This window comes from Oncorhynchus clarkii, chromosome 4 (genome assembly GCF_045791955.1).
Source record: "Oncorhynchus clarkii lewisi isolate Uvic-CL-2024 chromosome 4, UVic_Ocla_1.0, whole genome shotgun sequence".
Classification (NCBI taxonomy): domain Eukaryota; kingdom Metazoa; phylum Chordata; class Actinopteri; order Salmoniformes; family Salmonidae; genus Oncorhynchus; species Oncorhynchus clarkii.
This window is the reverse complement of record NC_092150.1, coordinates 786,443-811,613: the sequence shown is the minus strand read 5'-3', so window position 1 is coordinate 811,613 and position 25,171 is coordinate 786,443. Positions and strand designations below refer to the sequence as shown.

Here is a 25,171-nt window from a genome sequence, read left to right as displayed (position 1 = left end):
TATAGACCAGCTGAATAATGTTAGGTAGAGTTGTGTGTATTATCTCTATAGACCAGCTTAATAATGTTAGGTGGCGTTGTGTGTATTATTATTATATAGACCAGCTGAATAATGTTAGGTGGAGTTGTGTGTATTATTATTATATAGACCAGCTGAATAATGTTAGGTGGAGTTGTGTGTATTATTATTATATAGACCAGCTGAATAATGTTAGGTAGAGTTGTGTGTACTATTATATAGACCAGCTGAATAATGTTAGGTAGGGTTGTGTGTACTATTATATAGACCAGCTGAATAATGTTAGTTAGAGTTGTGTGTATTATCTCTATAGACCAGCTGAATAATGTTAGGTAGAGTTGTGTGTATTATCTCTATAGACCAGCTGAATAATGTTAGGTAGAGTTGTGTGTATTATCTCTACAGACCAGCTGAATAATGTTAGGTAGAGTTGTGTGTATTATCTCTATAGACCAGCTGAATAATGTTAGGTAGAGTTGTGTGTATTATTATATAGACCAGCTGAATAATGTTAGGTAGAGTTGTGTGTATTATCTCTATAGACCAGCTGAATAATGTTAGGTAGAGTTGTGTGTATTATCTCTATAGACCAGCTGAATAATGTTAGGTAGAGTTGTGTGTATTATCTCTACAGACCAGCTGAATAATGTTAGGTGGCGTTGTGTGTATTATCTCTATAGACCAGCTGAATAATGTTAGGTAGAGTTCTGTGTATTATTATATAGACCAGCTGAATAATGTTAGGTAGAGTTGTGTGTATTATCTCTACAGACCAGCTGAATAATGTTAGGTAGAGTTGTGTGTATTATCTTTACAGACCAGCTGAATAATGTTAGGTAGAGTTGTGTGTATTATCTCTATAGACCAGCTGAATAATGTTAGGTGGCGTTGTGTGTATTATCTTTACAGACCAGCTGAATAATGTTAGGTAGAGTTGTGTGTATTATTATATAGACCAGCTGAATAATGTTAGGTAGAGTTGTGTGTATTATCTCTATAGACCATCTGAATAATGTTAGGTAGAGTTCTGTGTATTATTATATAGACCAGCTGAATAATGTTAGGTAGAGTTGTGTGTATTATCCCTATAGACCAGCTGAATAATGTTAGGTAGAGTTGTGTGTATTATTATATAGACCAGCTGAATAATGTTAGGTAGAGTTGTGTGTATTATCTCTACAGACCAGCTGAATAATGTTAGGTAGAGTTGTGTGTATTATCTCTATAGACCAGCTGAATAATGTTAGGTAGAGTTGTGTGTATTATTATATAGACCAGCTGAATAATGTTAGGTAGAGTTGTGTGTATTATTATATAGACCAGCTGAATAATGTTAGGTAGAGTTGTGTGTATTATCTCTATAGACCAGCTGAATAATGTTAGGTAGAGTTCTGTGTATTATTATATAGACCAGCTGAATAATGTTAGGTAGAGTTGTGTGTATTATCTCTACAGACCAGCTGAATAATGTTAGGTAGGGTTCTGTGTATTATTATATAGACCAGCTGAATAATGTTAGGTAGAGTTGTGTGTATTATCTCTATAGACCAGCTGAATAATGTTAGGTAGAGTTGTGTGTATTATCTCTATAGACCAGCTGAATAATGTTAGGTGGCGTTGTGTGTATTATTATATAGACCAGCTGAATAATGTTAGGTAGAGTTCTGTGTATTATCTCTATAGACCAGCTGAATAATGTTAGGTAGAGTTGTGTGTATTATTATATAGACCAGCTGAATAATGTTAGGTAGAGTTGTGTGTATTATCTCCATAGACCAGCTGAATAATGTTAGGTGGCGTTGTGTGTATTATCTTTACAGACCAGCTGAATAATGTTAGGTAGAGTTGTGTGTATTATTATATAGACCAGCTGAATAATGTTAGGTAGAGTTGTGTGTATTATCTCTATAGACCAGCTTAATAATGTTAGGTAGAGTTGTGTGTATTATCTCTATAGACCAGCTGAATAATGTTAGGTAGAGTTGTGTGTATTATTATATAGACCAGCTGAATAATGTTAGGTAGAGTTGTGTGTATTATCTCTATAGACCAGCTGAATAATGTTAGGTAGAGTTCTGTGTATTATCTCTATAGACCAGGTGAATAATGTTAGGTGGCGTTGTGTGTATTATCTTTACAGACCAGCTGAATAATGTTAGGTAGAGTTGTGTGTATTATTATATAGACCAGCTGAATAATGTTAGGTAGAGTTGTGTGTGTTATCTCTATAGACCAGGTGAATAATGTTAGGTGGCGTTGTGTGTATTATCTTTACAGACCAGCTGAATAATGTTAGGTAGAGTTGTGTGTATTATTATATAGACCAGCTGAATAATGTTAGGTAGAGTTGTGTGTATTATCTCTATAGACCAGCTTAATAATGTTAGGTGGCGTTGTGTGTATTATTATTATATAGACCAGCTGAATAATGTTAGGTGGCGTTGTGTGTATTATTATTATATAGACCAGCTGAATAATGTTAGGTAGAGTTGTGTGTATTATTATTATTATATAGACCAGCTGAATAATGTTAGGTGGAGTTGTGTGTATTATTATTATATAGACCAGCTGAATAATGTTAGGTAGAGTTGTGTGTACTATTATATAGACCAGCTGAATAATGTTAGGTAGGGTTGTGTGTACTATTATATAGACCAGCTGAATAATGTTAGTTAGAGTTGTGTGTATTATCTCTATAGACCAGCTGAATAATGTTAGGTAGAGTTGTGTGTATTATCTCTATAGACCAGCTGAATAATGTTAGGTAGAGTTGTGTGTATTATCTCTATAGACCAGCTGAATAATGTTAGGTGGCGTTGTGTGTATTATTATATAGACCAGCTGAATAATGTTAGGTAGAGTTGTGTGTATTATCTCTATAGACCAGCTGAATAATGTTAGGTAGAGTTGTGTGTATTATCTCTACAGACCAGCTGAATAATGTTAGGTAGAGTTCTGTGTATTATTATATAGACCAGCTGAATAATGTTAGGTAGAGTTGTGTGTATTATCTCTATAGACCAGCTGAATAATGTTAGGTAGAGTTGTGTGTATTATCTCTATAGACCAGCTGAATAATGTTAGGTAGAGTTGTGTGTATTATCTCTATAGACCAGCTGAATAATGTTAGGTAGAGTTGTGTGTATTATCTCTACAGACCAGCTGAATAATGTTAGGTAGAGTTCTGTGTATTATTATATAGACCAGCTGAATAATGTTAGGTAGAGTTGTGTGTATTATCTCTATAGACCAGCTGAATAATGTTAGGTAGAGTTGTGTGTATTATCTCTATAGACCAGCTGAATAATGTTAGGTAGAGTTGTGTGTATTATCTCTATAGACCAGCTGAATAATGTTAGGTAGAGTTGTGTGTATTATTATATAGACCAGCTGAATAATGTTAGGTAGAGTTGTGTGTATTATCTCTATAGACCAGCTGAATAATGTTAGGTGGCGTTGTGTGTATTATCTTTACAGACCAGCTGAATAATGTTAGGTAGAGTTGTGTGTATTATTATATAGACCAGCTGAATAATGTTAGGTAGAGTTGTGTGTATTATCTCTATAGACCAGCTGAATAATGTTAGGTAGAGTTGTGTGTATTATCTCTATAGACCAGCTGAATAATGTTAGGTAGAGTTGTGTGTATTATCTCTACAGACCAGCTGAATAATGTTAGGTAGAGTTGTGTGTATTATCTCTACAGACCAGCTGAATAATGTTAGGTAGAGTTGTGTGTATTATTATATAGACCAGCTGAATAATGTTAGGTAGAGTTGTGTGTATTATCTCTATAGACCAGCTGAAAAATGTTAGGTAGAGTTGTGTGTATTATCTCTACAGACCAGCTGAATAATGTTAGGTAGAGTTGTGTGTATTATCTCTATAGACCAGCTGAATAATGTTAGGTAGAGTTGTGTGTATTATTATATAGACCAGCTGAATAATGTTAGGTAGAGTTGTGTGTATTATCTCTACAGACCAGCTGAATAATGTTAGGTAGAGTTGTGTGTATTATTGTATAGACCAGCTGAATAATGTTAGGTGGAGTTGTGTGTATTATTATATAGACCAGCTGAATAATGTTAGGTAGAGTTGTGTGTATTATCTCTACAGACCAGCTGAATAATGTTAGGTAGAGTTGTGTGTATTATTATATAGACCAGCTGAATAATGTTAGGTAGAGTTGTGTGTATTATCTCCATAGACCAGCTGAATAATGTTAGGTGGCGTTGTGTGTATTATCTTTACAGACCAGCTGAATAATGTTAGGTAGAGTTGTGTGTATTATTATATAGACCAGCTGAATAATGTTAGGTAGAGTTGTGTGTATTATCTCTACAGACCAGCTGAATAATGTTAGGTAGAGTTGTGTGTATTATTATATAGACCAGCTGAATAATGTTAGGTAGAGTTGTGTGTATTATCTCTACAGACCAGCTGAATAATGTTAGGTAGAGTTGTGTGTATTATTATATAGACCAGCTGAATAATGTTAGGTAGAGTTGTGTGTATTATCTCTATAGACCAGCTTAATAATGTTAGGTGGCGTTGTGTGTATTATTATTATATAGACCAGCTGAATAATGTTAGGTGGAGTTGTGTGTATTATTATTATATAGACCAGCTGAATAATGTTAGGTGGAGTTGTGTGTATTATTATTATATAGACCAGCTGAATAATGTTAGGTAGAGTTGTGTGTACTATTATATAGACCAGCTGAATAATGTTAGGTAGGGTTGTGTGTACTATTATATAGACCAGCTGAATAATGTTAGTTAGAGTTGTGTGTATTATCTCTATAGACCAGCTGAATAATGTTAGGTAGAGTTGTGTGTATTATTATATAGACCAGCTGAATAATGTTAGGTAGAGTTGTGTGTATTATCTCTACAGACCAGCTGAATAATGTTAGGTAGAGTTGTGTGTATTATCTCTACAGACCAGCTGAATAATGTTAGGTAGAGTTGTGTGTATTATTATATAGACCAGCTGAATAATGTTAGGTAGAGTTGTGTGTATTATCTCTACAGACCAGCTGAATAATGTTAGGTAGAGTTGTGTGTATTATTATATAGACCAGCTGAATAATGTTAGGTAGAGTTGTGTGTATTATCTCTATAGACCAGCTTAATAATGTTAGGTGGCGTTGTGTGTATTATTATTATATAGACCAGCTGAATAATGTTAGGTGGAGTTGTGTGTATTATTATTATATAGACCAGCTGAATAATGTTAGGTGGAGTTGTGTGTATTATTATTATATAGACCAGCTGAATAATGTTAGGTAGAGTTGTGTGTACTATTATATAGACCAGCTGAATAATGTTAGGTAGGGTTGTGTGTACTATTATATAGACCAGCTGAATAATGTTAGTTAGAGTTGTGTGTATTATCTCTATAGACCAGCTGAATAATGTTAGGTAGAGTTGTGTGTATTATCTCTATAGACCAGCTGAATAATGTTAGGTAGAGTTGTGTGTATTATCTCTACAGACCAGCTGAATAATGTTAGGTAGAGTTGTGTGTATTATCTCTATAGACCAGCTGAATAATGTTAGGTAGAGTTGTGTGTATTATTATATAGACCAGCTGAATAATGTTAGGTAGAGTTGTGTGTATTATCTCTATAGACCAGCTGAATAATGTTAGGTAGAGTTGTGTGTATTATCTCTATAGACCAGCTGAATAATGTTAGGTAGAGTTGTGTGTATTATCTCTACAGACCAGCTGAATAATGTTAGGTGGCGTTGTGTGTATTATCTCTATAGACCAGCTGAATAATGTTAGGTAGAGTTCTGTGTATTATTATATAGACCAGCTGAATAATGTTAGGTAGAGTTGTGTGTATTATCTCTACAGACCAGCTGAATAATGTTAGGTAGAGTTGTGTGTATTATCTTTACAGACCAGCTGAATAATGTTAGGTAGAGTTGTGTGTATTATCTCTATAGACCAGCTGAATAATGTTAGGTGGCGTTGTGTGTATTATCTTTACAGACCAGCTGAATAATGTTAGGTAGAGTTGTGTGTATTATTATATAGACCAGCTGAATAATGTTAGGTAGAGTTGTGTGTATTATCTCTACAGACCAGCTGAATAATGTTAGGTAGAGTTGTGTGTATTATTATATAGACCAGCTGAATAATGTTAGGTAGAGTTGTGTGTATTATCTCTACAGACCAGCTGAATAATGTTAGGTAGAGTTGTGTGTATTATTATATAGACCAGCTGAATAATGTTAGGTAGAGTTGTGTGTATTATCTCTATAGACCAGCTTAATAATGTTAGGTGGCGTTGTGTGTATTATTATTATATAGACCAGCTGAATAATGTTAGGTGGAGTTGTGTGTATTATTATTATATAGACCAGCTGAATAATGTTAGGTGGAGTTGTGTGTATTATTATTATATAGACCAGCTGAATAATGTTAGGTAGAGTTGTGTGTACTATTATATAGACCAGCTGAATAATGTTAGGTAGGGTTGTGTGTACTATTATATAGACCAGCTGAATAATGTTAGTTAGAGTTGTGTGTATTATCTCTATAGACCAGCTGAATAATGTTAGGTAGAGTTGTGTGTATTATCTCTATAGACCAGCTGAATAATGTTAGGTAGAGTTGTGTGTATTATCTCTACAGACCAGCTGAATAATGTTAGGTAGAGTTGTGTGTATTATCTCTATAGACCAGCTGAATAATGTTAGGTAGAGTTGTGTGTATTATCTCTATAGACCAGCTGAATAATGTTAGGTAGAGTTGTGTGTATTATCTCTATAGACCAGCTGAATAATGTTAGGTAGAGTTGTGTGTATTATCTCTATAGACCAGCTGAATAATGTTAGGTAGAGTTGTGTGTATTATCTCTACAGACCAGCTGAATAATGTTAGGTGGCGTTGTGTGTATTATCTCTATAGACCAGCTGAATAATGTTAGGTAGAGTTCTGTGTATTATTATATAGACCAGCTGAATAATGTTAGGTAGAGTTGTGTGTATTATCTCTACAGACCAGCTGAATAATGTTAGGTAGAGTTGTGTGTATTATCTTTACAGACCAGCTGAATAATGTTAGGTAGAGTTGTGTGTATTATCTCTATAGACCAGCTGAATAATGTTAGGTGGCGTTGTGTGTATTATCTTTACAGACCAGCTGAATAATGTTAGGTAGAGTTGTGTGTATTATTATATAGACCAGCTGAATAATGTTAGGTAGAGTTGTGTGTATTATTATATAGACCAGCTGAATAATGTTAGGTAGAGTTGTGTGTATTATCTCTACAGACCAGCTGAATAATGTTAGGTTGAGTTGTGTGTACTATTATATAGACCAGCTGAATAATGTTAGGTAGAGTTGTGTGTATTATCTCTATAGACCAGCTGAATAATGTTAGGTAGAGTTGTGTGTATTATCTCTATAGACAAGCTGAATAATGTTAGGTAGAGTTGTGTGTATTATCTCTATAGACCAGCTGAATAATGTTAGGTAGAGTTGTGTGTATTATCTCTATAGACCAGCTGAATAATGTTAGGTAGAGTTGTGTGTATTATCTCTATAGACCAGCTGAATAATGTTAGGTAGAGTTGTGTGTATTATTATATAGACCAGCTGAATAATGTTAGGTAGAGTTGTGTGTATTATCTCTACAGACCAGCTGAATAATGTTAGGTAGAGTTGTGTGTATTATCTCTACAGACCAGCTGAATAATGTTAGGTAGAGTTGTGTGTATTATTATATAGACCAGCTGAATAATGTTAGGTAGAGTTGTGTGTATTATTATATAGACCAGCTGAATAATGTTAGGTAGAGTTGTGTGTATTATCTCTATAGACCAGCTGAAAAATGTTAGGTAGAGTTGTGTGTATTATCTCTACAGACCAGCTGAATAATGTTAGGTAGAGTTGTGTGTATTATCTCTATAGACCAGCTGAATAATGTTAGGTAGAGTTGTGTGTATTATTATATAGACCAGCTGAATAATGTTAGGTAGAGTTGTGTGTATTATCTCTACAGACCAGCTGAATAATGTTAGGTAGAGTTGTGTGTATTATTGTATAGACCAGCTGAATAATGTTAGGTGGAGTTGTGTGTATTATTATATAGACCAGCTGAATAATGTTAGGTAGAGTTGTGTGTATTATCTCTACAGACCAGCTGAATAATGTTAGGTAGAGTTGTGTGTATTATTATATAGACCAGCTGAATAATGTTAGGTAGAGTTGTGTGTATTATCTCCATAGACCAGCTGAATAATGTTAGGTGGCGTTGTGTGTATTATCTTTACAGACCAGCTGAATAATGTTAGGTAGAGTTGTGTGTATTATTATATAGACCAGCTGAATAATGTTAGGTAGAGTTGTGTGTATTATCTCTACAGACCAGCTGAATAATGTTAGGTAGAGTTGTGTGTATTATTATATAGACCAGCTGAATAATGTTAGGTAGAGTTGTGTGTATTATCTCTACAGACCAGCTGAATAATGTTAGGTAGAGTTGTGTGTATTATTATATAGACCAGCTGAATAATGTTAGGTAGAGTTGTGTGTATTATCTCTATAGACCAGCTTAATAATGTTAGGTGGCGTTGTGTGTATTATTATTATATAGACCAGCTGAATAATGTTAGGTGGAGTTGTGTGTATTATTATTATATAGACCAGCTGAATAATGTTAGGTGGAGTTGTGTGTATTATTATTATATAGACCAGCTGAATAATGTTAGGTAGAGTTGTGTGTACTATTATATAGACCAGCTGAATAATGTTAGGTAGGGTTGTGTGTACTATTATATAGACCAGCTGAATAATGTTAGTTAGAGTTGTGTGTATTATCTCTATAGACCAGCTGAATAATGTTAGGTAGAGTTGTGTGTATTATCTCTATAGACCAGCTGAATAATGTTAGGTAGAGTTGTGTGTATTATCTCTACAGACCAGCTGAATAATGTTAGGTAGAGTTCTGTGTATTATTATATAGACCAGCTGAATAATGTTAGGTAGAGTTGTGTGTATTATCTCTATAGACCAGCTGAATAATGTTAGGTAGAGTTGTGTGTATTATCTCTATAGACCAGCTGAATAATGTTAGGTAGAGTTGTGTGTATTATCTCTACAGACCAGCTGAATAATGTTAGGTGGCGTTGTGTGTATTATCTCTATAGACCAGCTGAATAATGTTAGGTAGAGTTCTGTGTATTATTATATAGACCAGCTGAATAATGTTAGGTAGAGTTGTGTGTATTATCTCTACAGACCAGCTGAATAATGTTAGGTAGAGTTGTGTGTATTATCTTTACAGACCAGCTGAATAATGTTAGGTAGAGTTGTGTGTATTATCTCTATAGACCAGCTGAATAATGTTAGGTGGCGTTGTGTGTATTATCTTTACAGACCAGCTGAATAATGTTAGGTAGAGTTGTGTGTATTATTATATAGACCAGCTGAATAATGTTAGGAAGAGTTGTGTGTATTATTATATAGACCAGCTGAATAATGTTAGGTAGAGTTGTGTGTATTATCTCTACAGACCAGCTGAATAATGTTAGGTAGAGTTGTGTGTACTATTATATAGACCAGCTGAATAATGTTAGGTAGAGTTGTGTGTATTATCTCTATAGACCAGCTGAATAATGTTAGGTAGAGTTGTGTGTATTATCTCTATAGACAAGCTGAATAATGTTAGGTAGAGTTGTGTGTATTATCTCTATAGACCAGCTGAATAATGTTAGGTAGAGTTGTGTGTATTATCTCTATAGACCAGCTGAATAATGTTAGGTAGAGTTGTGTGTATTATCTCTATAGACCAGCTGAATAATGTTAGGTAGAGTTGTGTGTATTATTATATAGACCAGCTGAATAATGTTAGGTAGAGTTGTGTGTATTATCTCTATAGACCAGCTTAATAATGTTAGGTGGCGTTGTGTGTATTATTATTATATAGACCAGCTGAATAATGTTAGGTGGAGTTGTGTGTATTATTATTATATAGACCAGCTGAATAATGTTAGGTAGAGTTGTGTGTACTATTATATAGACCAGCTGAATAATGTTAGGTAGGGTTGTGTGTACTATTATATAGACCAGCTGAATAATGTTAGTTAGAGTTGTGTGTATTATCTCTATAGACCAGCTGAATAATGTTAGGTAGAGTTGTGTGTATTATTATATAGACCAGCTGAATAATGTTAGGTAGAGTTGTGTGTATTATCTCTACAGACCAGCTGAATAATGTTAGGTAGAGTTGTGTGTATTATTATATAGACCAGCTGAATAATGTTAGGTAGAGTTGTGTGTATTATCTCTACAGACCAGCTGAATAATGTTAGGTAGAGTTGTGTGTATTATTATATAGACCAGCTGAATAATGTTAGGTAGAGTTGTGTGTATTATCTCTACAGACCAGCTGAATAATGTTAGGTAGAGTTGTGTGTATTATTATATAGACCAGCTGAATAATGTTAGGTAGAGTTGTGTGTATTATCTCTATAGACCAGCTTAATAATGTTAGGTGGCGTTGTGTGTATTATTATTATATAGACCAGCTGAATAATGTTAGGTGGAGTTGTGTGTATTATTATTATATAGACCAGCTGAATAATGTTAGGTGGAGTTGTGTGTATTATTATTATATAGACCAGCTGAATAATGTTAGGTAGAGTTGTGTGTACTATTATATAGACCAGCTGAATAATGTTAGGTAGGGTTGTGTGTACTATTATATAGACCAGCTGAATAATGTTAGTTAGAGTTGTGTGTATTATCTCTATAGACCAGCTGAATAATGTTAGGTAGAGTTGTGTGTATTATCTCTATAGACCAGCTGAATAATGTTAGGTAGAGTTGTGTGTATTATCTCTACAGACCAGCTGAATAATGTTAGGTAGAGTTGTGTGTATTATCTCTATAGACCAGCTGAATAATGTTAGGTAGAGTTGTGTGTATTATTATATAGACCAGCTGAATAATGTTAGGTAGAGTTGTGTGTATTATCTCTATAGACCAGCTGAATAATGTTAGGTAGAGTTGTGTGTATTATCTCTATAGACCAGCTGAATAATGTTAGGTAGAGTTGTGTGTATTATCTCTACAGACCAGCTGAATAATGTTAGGTGGCGTTGTGTGTATTATCTCTATAGACCAGCTGAATAATGTTAGGTAGAGTTCTGTGTATTATTATATAGACCAGCTGAATAATGTTAGGTAGAGTTGTGTGTATTATCTCTACAGACCAGCTGAATAATGTTAGGTAGAGTTGTGTGTATTATCTTTACAGACCAGCTGAATAATGTTAGGTAGAGTTGTGTGTATTATCTTTACAGACCAGCTGAATAATGTTAGGTAGAGTTGTGTGTATTATCTCTATAGACCAGCTGAATAATGTTAGGTGGCGTTGTGTGTATTATCTTTACAGACCAGCTGAATAATGTTAGGTAGAGTTGTGTGTATTATTATATAGACCAGCTGAATAATGTTAGGTAGAGTTGTGTGTATTATCTCTACAGACCAGCTGAATAATGTTAGGTAGAGTTGTGTGTATTATTATATAGACCAGCTGAATAATGTTAGGTAGAGTTGTGTGTATTATCTCTACAGACCAGCTGAATAATGTTAGGTAGAGTTGTGTGTATTATTATATAGACCAGCTGAATAATGTTAGGTAGAGTTGTGTGTATTATCTCTATAGACCAGCTTAATAATGTTAGGTGGCGTTGTGTGTATTATTATTATATAGACCAGCTGAATAATGTTAGGTGGAGTTGTGTGTATTATTATTATATAGACCAGCTGAATAATGTTAGGTGGAGTTGTGTGTATTATTATTATATAGACCAGCTGAATAATGTTAGGTAGAGTTGTGTGTACTATTATATAGACCAGCTGAATAATGTTAGGTAGGGTTGTGTGTACTATTATATAGACCAGCTGAATAATGTTAGTTAGAGTTGTGTGTATTATCTCTATAGACCAGCTGAATAATGTTAGGTAGAGTTGTGTGTATTATCTCTATAGACCAGCTGAATAATGTTAGGTAGAGTTGTGTGTATTATCTCTACAGACCAGCTGAATAATGTTAGGTAGAGTTGTGTGTATTATCTCTATAGACCAGCTGAATAATGTTAGGTAGAGTTGTGTGTATTATTATATAGACCAGCTGAATAATGTTAGGTAGAGTTGTGTGTATTATCTCTATAGACCAGCTGAATAATGTTAGGTAGAGTTGTGTGTATTATCTCTATAGACCAGCTGAATAATGTTAGGTAGAGTTGTGTGTATTATCTCTACAGACCAGCTGAATAATGTTAGGTGGCGTTGTGTGTATTATCTCTATAGACCAGCTGAATAATGTTAGGTAGAGTTCTGTGTATTATTATATAGACCAGCTGAATAATGTTAGGTAGAGTTGTGTGTATTATCTCTACAGACCAGCTGAATAATGTTAGGTAGAGTTGTGTGTATTATTATATAGACCAGCTGAATAATGTTAGGTAGAGTTGTGTGTATTATCTCTACAGACCAGCTGAATAATGTTAGGTAGAGTTGTGTGTATTATTATATAGACCAGCTGAATAATGTTAGGTAGAGTTGTGTGTATTATCTCTATAGACCAGCTTAATAATGTTAGGTGGCGTTGTGTGTATTATTATTATATAGACCAGCTGAATAATGTTAGGTGGAGTTGTGTGTATTATTATTATATAGACCAGCTGAATAATGTTAGGTGGAGTTGTGTGTATTATTATTATATAGACCAGCTGAATAATGTTAGGTAGAGTTGTGTGTACTATTATATAGACCAGCTGAATAATGTTAGGTAGGGTTGTGTGTACTATTATATAGACCAGCTGAATAATGTTAGTTAGAGTTGTGTGTATTATCTCTATAGACCAGCTGAATAATGTTAGGTAGAGTTGTGTGTATTATCTCTATAGACCAGCTGAATAATGTTAGGTAGAGTTGTGTGTATTATCTCTACAGACCAGCTGAATAATGTTAGGTAGAGTTGTGTGTATTATCTCTATAGACCAGCTGAATAATGTTAGGTAGAGTTGTGTGTATTATTATATAGACCAGCTGAATAATGTTAGGTAGAGTTGTGTGTATTATCTCTATAGACCAGCTGAATAATGTTAGGTAGAGTTGTGTGTATTATCTCTATAGACCAGCTGAATAATGTTAGGTAGAGTTGTGTGTATTATCTCTACAGACCAGCTGAATAATGTTAGGTGGCGTTGTGTGTATTATCTCTATAGACCAGCTGAATAATGTTAGGTAGAGTTCTGTGTATTATTATATAGACCAGCTGAATAATGTTAGGTAGAGTTGTGTGTATTATCTCTACAGACCAGCTGAATAATGTTAGGTAGAGTTGTGTGTATTATCTTTACAGACCAGCTGAATAATGTTAGGTAGAGTTGTGTGTATTATCTTTACAGACCAGCTGAATAATGTTAGGTAGAGTTGTGTGTATTATCTCTATAGACCAGCTGAATAATGTTAGGTGGCGTTGTGTGTATTATCTTTACAGACCAGCTGAATAATGTTAGGTAGAGTTGTGTGTATTATTATATAGACCAGCTGAATAATGTTAGGTAGAGTTGTGTGTATTATCTCTACAGACCAGCTGAATAATGTTAGGTAGAGTTGTGTGTATTATTATATAGACCAGCTGAATAATGTTAGGTAGAGTTGTGTGTATTATCTCTACAGACCAGCTGAATAATGTTAGGTAGAGTTGTGTGTATTATTATATAGACCAGCTGAATAATGTTAGGTAGAGTTGTGTGTATTATCTCTATAGACCAGCTTAATAATGTTAGGTGGCGTTGTGTGTATTATTATTATATAGACCAGCTGAATAATGTTAGGTGGAGTTGTGTGTATTATTATTATATAGACCAGCTGAATAATGTTAGGTGGAGTTGTGTGTATTATTATTATATAGACCAGCTGAATAATGTTAGGTAGAGTTGTGTGTACTATTATATAGACCAGCTGAATAATGTTAGGTAGGGTTGTGTGTACTATTATATAGACCAGCTGAATAATGTTAGTTAGAGTTGTGTGTATTATCTCTATAGACCAGCTGAATAATGTTAGGTAGAGTTGTGTGTATTATCTCTATAGACCAGCTGAATAATGTTAGGTAGAGTTGTGTGTATTATCTCTACAGACCAGCTGAATAATGTTAGGTAGAGTTGTGTGTATTATCTCTATAGACCAGCTGAATAATGTTAGGTAGAGTTGTGTGTATTATTATATAGACCAGCTGAATAATGTTAGGTAGAGTTGTGTGTATTATCTCTATAGACCAGCTGAATAATGTTAGGTAGAGTTGTGTGTATTATCTCTATAGACCAGCTGAATAATGTTAGGTAGAGTTGTGTGTATTATCTCTACAGACCAGCTGAATAATGTTAGGTGGCGTTGTGTGTATTATCTCTATAGACCAGCTGAATAATGTTAGGTAGAGTTCTGTGTATTATTATATAGACCAGCTGAATAATGTTAGGTAGAGTTGTGTGTATTATCTCTACAGACCAGCTGAATAATGTTAGGTAGAGTTGTGTGTATTATCTTTACAGACCAGCTGAATAATGTTAGGTAGAGTTGTGTGTATTATCTCTATAGACCAGCTGAATAATGTTAGGTGGCGTTGTGTGTATTATCTTTACAGACCAGCTGAATAATGTTAGGTAGAGTTGTGTGTATTATTATATAGACCAGCTGAATAATGTTAGGTAGAGTTGTGTGTATTATTATATAGACCAGCTGAATAATGTTAGGTAGAGTTGTGTGTATTATCTCTACAGACCAGCTGAATAATGTTAGGTAGAGTTGTGTGTACTATTATATAGACCAGCTGAATAATGTTAGGTAGAGTTGTGTGTATTATCTCTATAGACCAGCTGAATAATGTTAGGTAGAGTTGTGTGTATTATCTCTATAGACAAGCTGAATAATGTTAGGTAGAGTTGTGTGTATTATCTCTATAGACCAGCTGAATAATGTTAGGTAGAGTTGTGTGTATTATCTCTATAGACCAGCTGAATAATGTTAGGTAGAGTTGTGTGTATTATCTCTATAGACCAGCTGAATAATGTTAGGTAGAGTTGTGTGTATTATTATATAGACCAGCTGAATAATGTTAGGTAGAGTTGTGTGTATTATCTCTACAGACCAGCTGAATAATGTTAGGTAGAGTTGTGTGTATTATCTCTATAGACCAGCTGAAAAATGTTAGGTAGAGTTGTGTGTATTATCTCTACAGACCAGCTGAATAATGTTAGGTAGAGTTGTGTGTATTATCTCTATAGACCAGCTGAATAATGTTAGGTAGAGTTGTGTGTATTATTATATAGACCAGCTGAATAATGTTAGGTAGAGTTGTGTGTATTATCTCTACAGACCAGCTGAATAATGTTAGGTAGAGTTGTGTGTATTATTGTATAGACCAGCTGAATAATGTTAGGTGGAGTTGTGTGTATTATTATATAGACCAGCTGAATAATGTTAGGTAGAGTTGTGTGTATTATCTCTACAGACCAGCTGAATAATGTTAGGTAGAGTTGTGTGTATTATTATATAGACCAGCTGAATAATGTTAGGTAGAGTTGTGTGTATTATCTCCATAGACCAGCTGAATAATGTTAGGTGGCGTTGTGTGTATTATCTTTACAGACCAGCTGAATAATGTTAGGTAGAGTTGTGTGTATTATTATATAGACCAGCTGAATAATGTTAGGTAGAGTTGTGTGTATTATCTCTACAGACCAGCTGAATAATGTTAGGTAGAGTTGTGTGTATTATTATATAGACCAGCTGAATAATGTTAGGTAGAGTTGTGTGTATTATCTCTACAGACCAGCTGAATAATGTTAGGTAGAGTTGTGTGTATTATTATATAGACCAGCTGAATAATGTTAGGTAGAGTTGTGTGTATTATCTCTATAGACCAGCTTAATAATGTTAGGTGGCGTTGTGTGTATTATTATTATATAGACCAGCTGAATAATGTTAGGTGGAGTTGTGTGTATTATTATTATATAGACCAGCTGAATAATGTTAGGTGGAGTTGTGTGTATTATTATTATATAGACCAGCTGAATAATGTTAGGTAGAGTTGTGTGTACTATTATATAGACCAGCTGAATAATGTTAGGTAGGGTTGTGTGTACTATTATATAGACCAGCTGAATAATGTTAGTTAGAGTTGTGTGTATTATCTCTATAGACCAGCTGAATAATGTTAGGTAGAGTTGTGTGTATTATCTCTATAGACCAGCTGAATAATGTTAGGTAGAGTTGTGTGTATTATCTCTACAGACCAGCTGAATAATGTTAGGTAGAGTTCTGTGTATTATTATATAGACCAGCTGAATAATGTTAGGTAGAGTTGTGTGTATTATCTCTATAGACCAGCTGAATAATGTTAGGTAGAGTTGTGTGTATTATCTCTATAGACCAGCTGAATAATGTTAGGTAGAGTTGTGTGTATTATCTCTACAGACCAGCTGAATAATGTTAGGTGGCGTTGTGTGTATTATCTCTATAGACCAGCTGAATAATGTTAGGTAGAGTTCTGTGTATTATTATATAGACCAGCTGAATAATGTTAGGTAGAGTTGTGTGTATTATCTCTACAGACCAGCTGAATAATGTTAGGTAGAGTTGTGTGTATTATCTTTACAGACCAGCTGAATAATGTTAGGTAGAGTTGTGTGTATTATCTCTATAGACCAGCTGAATAATGTTAGGTGGCGTTGTGTGTATTATCTTTACAGACCAGCTGAATAATGTTAGGTAGAGTTGTGTGTATTATTATATAGACCAGCTGAATAATGTTAGGAAGAGTTGTGTGTATTATTATATAGACCAGCTGAATAATGTTAGGTAGAGTTGTGTGTATTATCTCTACAGACCAGCTGAATAATGTTAGGTAGAGTTGTGTGTACTATTATATAGACCAGCTGAATAATGTTAGGTAGAGTTGTGTGTATTATCTCTATAGACCAGCTGAATAATGTTAGGTAGAGTTGTGTGTATTATCTCTATAGACAAGCTGAATAATGTTAGGTAGAGTTGTGTGTATTATCTCTATAGACCAGCTGAATAATGTTAGGTAGAGTTGTGTGTATTATCTCTATAGACCAGCTGAATAATGTTAGGTAGAGTTGTGTGTATTATCTCTATAGACCAGCTGAATAATGTTAGGTAGAGTTGTGTGTATTATTATATAGACCAGCTGAATAATGTTAGGTAGAGTTGTGTGTATTATCTCTATAGACCAGCTGAATAATGTTAGGTGGCGTTGTGTGTATTATCTCTATAGACCAGCTGAATAATGTTAGGTAGAGTTGTGTGTATTATCTCTACAGACCAGCTGAATAATGTTAGGTAGAGTTGTGTGTATTATTATATAGACCAGCTGAATAATGTTAGGTAGAGTTGTGTGTATTATTATATAGACCAGCTGAATAATGTTAGGTAGAGTTGTGTGTATTATTATATAGACCAGCTGAATAATGTTAGGTAGAGTTGTGTGTATTATTATATAGACCAGCTGAATAATGTTAGGTAGAGTTGTGTGTATTATCTCTATAGACCAGCTGAATAATGTTAGGTAGAGTTGTGTGTATTATCTCTATAGACCAGCTGAATAATGTTAGGTAGAGTTGTGTGTATTATCTCTATAGACCAGCTGAATAATGTTAGGTAGAGTTCTGTGTATTATTATATAGACCAGCTGAATAATGTTAGGTAGAGTTGTGTGTATTATCTCTACAGACCAGCTGAATAATGTTAGGTAGAGTTGTGTGTATTATCTTTACAGACCAGCTGAATAATGTTAGGTAGAGTTGTGTGTATTATCTCTATAGACCAGCTGAATAATGTTAGGTGGCGTTGTGTGTATTATCTTTACAGACCAGCTGAATAATGTTAGGTAGAGTTGTGTGTATTATCTCTATAGACCAGCTGAATAATGTTAGGTGGAGTTGTGTGTATTATTATATAGACCAGCTGAATAATGTTAGGTAGAGTTGTGTGTATTATCTCTATAGACCAGCTGAATAATGTTAGGTAGAGTTGTGTGTATTATTATATAGACCAGCTGAATAATGTTAGGTGGAGTTGTGTGTATTATTATATAGACCAGCTGAATAATGTTAGGTAGAGTTGTGTGTATTATCTTTACAGACCAGCTGAATAATGTTAGGTAGAGTTGTGTGTATTATTATATAGACCAGCTGAATAATGTTAGGTAGAGTTGTGTGTATTATCTCTATAGACCAGCTTAATAATGTTAGGTGGCGTTGTGTGTATTATTATTATATAGACCAGCTGAATAATGTTAGGTGGAGTTGTGTGTATTATTATTATTATATAGACCAGCTGAATAATGTTAGGTGGAGTTGTGTGTATTATTATTATATAGACCAGCTGAATAATGTTAGGTAGAGTTGTGTGTATTATTATTATATAGACCAGCTTAATAATGTTAGGTGGAGTTGTGTGTATTATTATTATATAGACCAGCTGAATAATGTTAGGTAGAGTTGTGTGTACTATTATACAGACCAGCTGAATAATGTTAGGTAGAGTTGTGTGTATTATTATATAGACCAGCTGAATAATGTTAGGTAGAGTTGTGTGTATTATTATATAGACCAGCTGAATAATGTTAGGTAGAGTTGTGTGTATTATCTCTACAGACCAGCTGAATAATGTTAGGTAGAGTGCTGTGTATTATTGTATAGACCAGCTGAATAATGTTAGGTAGAGTTGTGTGTATTATCTCTACAGACCAGCTGAATAATGTTAGGTGGCGTTGTGTGTATTATCTTTACAGACCAGCTGAATAATGTTAGGTAGAGTTGTGTGTATTATCTCTACAGACCAGCTGAATAATGTTAGGTAGAGTTGTGTGTATTATCTCTACAGACCAGCTGAATAATGTTAGGTAGAGTTGTGTGTATTATTATATAGACCAGCTGAATAATGTTAGGTAGAGTTGTGTGTATTATTATTATATAGACCAGCTGAATAATGTTAGGTAGAGTTGTGTGTATTATCTCTATAGACCAGCTGAATAATGTTAGGTAGAGTTGTGTGTATTATCTTTACAGACCAGCTGAATAATGTTAGGTAGAGTTGTGTGTATTATTATATAGACCAGCTGAATAATGTTAGGTAGAGTTGTGTGTATTATCTCTATAGACCAGCTGAATAATGTTAGGTAGAGTTATGTGTATTATTATATAGACCAGCTGAATAATGTTAGGTAGAGTTGTGTGTATTATCTCTATAGACCAGCTGAATAATGTTAGGTAGAGTTGTGTGTATTATCTCTATAGACCAGCTGAATAATGTTAGGTAGAGTTGTGTGTATTATCTCTATAGACCAGCTGAATAATGTTAGGTAGAGTTGTGTGTATTATTATATAGACCAGCTGAATAATGTTAGGTAGAGTTGTGTGTATTATCTCTACAGACCAGCTGAATAATGTTAGGTAGAGTTGTGTGTATTATCTCTATAGACCAGCTGAATAATGTTTAGGTGGCGTTGTGTGTATTATCTTTACAGACCAGCTGAATAATGTTAGGTAGAGTTGTGTGTATTATTATATAGACCAGCTGAATAATGTTAGGTAGAGTTGTGTGTATTATCTCTATAGACCAGCTGAATAATGTTAGGTAGAGTTGTGTGTATTATCTTTACAGACCAGCTGAATAATGTTAGGTAGAGTTGTGTGTATTATCTCTATAGACCAGCTGAATAATGTTAGGTAGAGTTGTGTGTATTATCTCTACAGACCAGCTGAATAATGTTAGGTAGAGTTGTGTGTATTATCTCTACAGACCAGCTGAATAATGTTAGGTAGAGTTGTGTGTATTATTATTATATAGACCAGCTGAATAATGTTAGGTAGATATGTGTGTATTATCTCTACAGACCAGCTGAATAATGTTAGGTAGAGTTGTGTGTATTATCTCTATAGACCAGCTGAATAATGTTAGGTAGATATGTGTGTATTATCTCTACAGACCAGCTGAATAATGTTAGGTAGAGTTGTGTGTATTATCTCTATAGACCAGCTGAATAATGTTAGGTAGAGTTGTGTGTATTATCTCTACAGACCAGCTGAATAATGTTAGGTAGAGTTGTGTGTATTATCTCTATAGACCAGCTGAATAATGTTAGGTAGAGTTGTGTGTATTATCTCTACAGACCAGCTGAATAATGTTAGGTAGAGTTGTGTGTATTATCTCTATAGACCAGCTGAATAATGTTAGGTAGAGTTGTGTGTATTATCTCTACAGACCAGCTGAATAATGTTAGGTAGAGTTGTGTGTATTATCTCTACAGACCAGCTGAATAATGTTAGGTAGAGTTGTGTGTATTATTATATAGACCAGCTGAATAATGTTAGGTAGAGTTGTGTGTATTATCTCTACAGACCAGCTGAATAATGTTAGGTAGAGTTGTGTGTATTATCTCTATAGACCAGCTGAATAATGTTAGGTAGAGTTGTGTGTATTATCTCTATAGACCAGCTGAATAATGTTAGGTAGAGTTGTGTGTATTATCTCTACAGACCAGCTGAATAATGTTAGGTAGAGTTGTGTGTATTATCTCTACAGACCAGCTGAATAATGTTAGGTAGAGTTGTGTGTATTATCTCTATAGACCAGCTGAATAATGTTAGGTGGTGTTGTGTGTATTATCTCTATAGACCAGCTGAATAATGTTAGGTAGAGTTGTGTGTATTATCTCTACAGACCAGCTGAATAATGTTAGGTAGAGTTGTGTGTATTATCTCTACAGATAATACACATATTGTTGTTATATGGTGGAATTATACATTTTGTATTGTAGATATGTAGTGGTCTGATAATGTAATATGATGTTTTATATTTTGTTTTACATGTAATGTAAGTGCCTTAATGTGTTTGGACGCCAGGAAGAGTAGCTGCTGCTTGGCAGGAAGGTAGGGGACATAGCGGGAGGAGGAGGTGGTGGTGGTGAGGGTCAGGAAGGGGACAGAGGGTTTAGGAGGAGGTGGTGACGGTGACGAAGGGGACAGAGGGTGAGGAGGAGAAGAAGGAGGTGAGGGTCAGGAAGCGGACAGAGGGTGAGGAGGAGAAGGAGGAGGTGGTGGTGGGGTCAGGAAGGGGACAGAGGGTGAAGAGGAGGAGGTGGAGGGTGAGGAGGTGGTGGTGAGGGTCAGGAAGGGGACGGATGGTGAGGAGGTGGTGGTTAGGGTCAGGAATGGGACAGAGGGTGAGGAGGAGGAGGAGGTGGTGAGGGTCAGGAAGGGAACAGAGGGTGAAGAGGAAGGACTCTTACGTCTGTGTGAGTCAGTCTGAGGCTGGGTGGGAGGTTTGTGGTCCTGGTTGATGTCCTTGGTTGAGGGAGCGTCTAACATCTCCCACTCATCACCACTGCTCCCAGTGTAGAAGACAGAGCGTCTGTTCTCTCCTCCTCCTCGACCCACACGCAGACCTGACATGGAGTTCCTGGTGGACAGATAGAGGGGGGACAGAGTAAGGACATGGTCAACCACAACACATCCTTAGCAACAGAGAGAATAGGATATGAAGCCAGTGACTAGATCATTTAAAGATGAAAAGGAGGAAAGAGTTGGGTCGTGGATCCCTGGAGTATACTGGATATTAATGTACTATACTGCATATTACTGTAGTATACTGCATATTACTGTAGTATACTGCATATTACTGTAGTATACTGCATATTACTGTAGTATAATGCATATTACTGTAGTATAATGCATATTACTGTAGTATAATGCATGTTACTGTAGCTCCCAGGAGAATGTATATTACTGTAGTATACTGCATATTACTGTAGTATAATGCATATTACTGTAGCATAATGCATATTACTGTAGTATAATGCATGTTACTGTAGCTCCCAGGAGAATGTATATTACTGTAGTATACTGCATATTACTGTAGTATACTGCATATTACTGTAGTATAATGCATATTACTGTAGCATAATGCATATTACTGTAGTATACTGCATATTACTGTAGTATAATGCATATTACTGTAGCTCCCTGGAGTATAATGTATATTACTGTAGTATACTGTATTACTGTAGCATAATGCATATTACTGTAGTATAATGCATATTACTGTCGCTCCCTGGAGTATAATGCACATTACTGTAGTATAATGCATATTACTGTAGCATTATGTATATTACTGTAGTATAATGCATATTACTGTAGTATAATGCATATTACTGTAGTATAATGCATATTACTGTCGCTCCCTGGAGTATAATGCATATTACTGTAGCATAATGTATATTACTGTAGTATAATGCATATTACTGTAGTATAATGCATATTACTGTAGTATAATGCATATTACTGTCGCTCCCTGGAGTATAATGCACATTACTGTAGTATAATGCATATTACTGTAGTATAATGCATATTACTGTAGCTCCCTGGAGGAGAATGTATATTACTGTAGCATACTGCATATTACTGTAGTATAATGCATATTACTGTAGCTCCATGGAGTATAATGTATATTACTGTAGTATACTGCATATTACTGTAGTATAATGCATATTAATGTAGCTCCCTGGAGAAGAATGTATATTACTGTAGTATACTGCATATCACTGTAGTATACTGCACATTACTGTAGTATAATGCATATTACTGTAGCATAATGCATATTACTGTAGCATAATGGATATTACTGTAGCTCCCTGGAGTATAATGTATATTACTGTAGTATACTGCACATTACTGTAGCATAATGCACATTACTGTAGCATAATGCATATTACTGTAGTATAATGCATGTTACTGTAGTATAATGCATATTACTGTAGTATAATGCATATTACTGTAGCTCCCTGGAGTATAATGTATATTACTGTAGTATACTGCATATTACTGTAGTATAATACATACTACTCTAGCTCCCTGGAGTATAATGTATATTACTGTAGTATACTGTATTACTGTAGTATAATGCATATTACTGAAGCTCCCTGTAGCATAATGCATATTACTGTAGTATAATGCATATTACTGTAGTATAATGCATATTACTGTAGCTCCCTGGAGGAGAATGTATATTACTGTAGCATACTGCATATTACTGTAGTATAATGCATATTACTGTAGCTCCATGGAGTATAATGTATATTACTGTAGTATACTGCATATTACTGTAGTATAATGCATATTACTGTAGTATACTGCATATTACTGTAGTATACTGCATATTACTGTAGTATAATGCATATTAATGTAGCTCCCTGGAGAAGAATGTATATTACTGTAGTATACTGCATATCACTGTAGTATACTGCATATTACTGTAGTATAATGCATATTACTGTAGCATAATGCATATTACTGTAGTATAATGGCTATTCCTATAGCTCCCTGGAGTATAATGTGAATTGCTGTAGTATACTGCACATTACTGTAGTATAATGCATATTACTGTAGCAAAATGCATATTACTATAGCATAATGCAAATTACTATAGCATAATGCATATTACTGTAGTATAATGCATATTACTGTAGCTCCCTGGAGGATAATGTATATTACTGTAGCATACTGCATATTACTGTAGTATAATGCATATTACTGTAGCTCCCTGGAGTATAATGTATATTACTGTAGTACACTGCATATTACTGTAGTATAATGCATATTACTGTAGTATAATGCATATTACTGTAGTATAATGCATATTACTGGCCCTCCCTGGAGTATAATGCATATTACTGTAGCATAATGCATATTACTGTAGAATAATGCATATTACTGTAGTATAATGCATATTACTGTAGCATAATGCATATTACTGTAGTATAATGCATATTACTGTAGCATAATGCAAATTACCGTAGCATAATGCATATTACCGTAGCATAATGCATATTACTGTAGCATAATGCATATTACTGTAGCATAATGCATATTACTGTAGCATAATGCATATTACTGTAGCATAAACCATATTACTGTAGTATATTGCATATTACTGTAGCTCACAGGTGTATAATGCATATTACTGTAGCATACTGCATATTACTGCAGCATAATGCATATTACTGTAGTATAATGCATATTACTGTAACTCCCTGGTGTATAATGCATATTACTGTAGTATAATGCATATTACTGTAGCTCCCTGGAGAATAATGTATATTACTGTGGAATACTGCGTATTACTGTAGCATAATGCATATTACTGTAGCTCCCTGGTGTATAATGCACATTACTGTAGTATAATCCATATTACTGTAGTATAATGCATATTACTGTAGCTCCCTGGAGTATAATACATATTACTGTAGCATACTGCATATTACTGTAGCATAATGCATATTACTGTAGCATAATGCATATTACTGTAGCATAATGCATATTACTGAAGTATAATGCATATTACTGTAGTATAACGCATATTACTGTAGCATAATGTATATTACTGTAGCACAATGCATATTACTGTAGCATAATGCATATTACTGTAGCACAATGCATATTACTGTAGCATAATGCATATTACTTTAGCATAATGTATATTACTGTAGCACAATGCATATTACTGTAGCATAATGCATATTACTGTAGCACAATGCATATTACTGTAGCATAATGCATATCACTGTAGCATAATGCATATTACTGTAGCACAATGCATATTACTGTAGCATAATGCATATTACTGTAGCACAATGCATATTACTGTAGCATAATGCATATCACTGTAGCATAATGCATATCACTGTAGCATAATGCATATTACTGTAGCACAATGCATATTACTGTAGCATAATGCATATCACTGTAGCATAATGCATATTACTGTAGCATAATGCATATTACTGTAGCTCCCTGGAGAATAATGTATATTACTGTAGTATAATCCATATTACTGTAGTATAATCCATATTACTGTAGTATAATGCATATTACTGTAGTATAATCCATATTACTGTAGCATAATGCATATTACTGTAGCACAATGCATATTACTGTAGCATAATGCATATTACTTTAGCATACTGCATATTACTGTAGTATAACGCATATTACTGTAGCCCCCTGCAGTACAATGTATATTACTGTAGAATAATGC

General features: G+C 34.4%; 1 protein-coding gene across 2 annotated transcripts in view; it reads right to left on the bottom strand.

Moving 5' to 3' along the window:
* Positions 1–25,171, bottom strand: part of LOC139406272 (TBC1 domain family, member 2B) — a 132,274-nt gene that overhangs the window by 81,083 nt on the left and 26,020 nt on the right. For both annotated transcript variants that reach the window (XR_011633970.1, XM_071148726.1), the window contains exon 4: positions 21,369–21,538. Coding sequence is in view for 1 of the 2 variants with exons in the window: in XM_071148726.1 (XP_071004827.1) it covers positions 21,369–21,538 (170 nt within the window). In the remaining variant the exon portion in view is untranslated. The remainder of the gene's footprint in view (positions 1–21,368; positions 21,539–25,171) is intronic.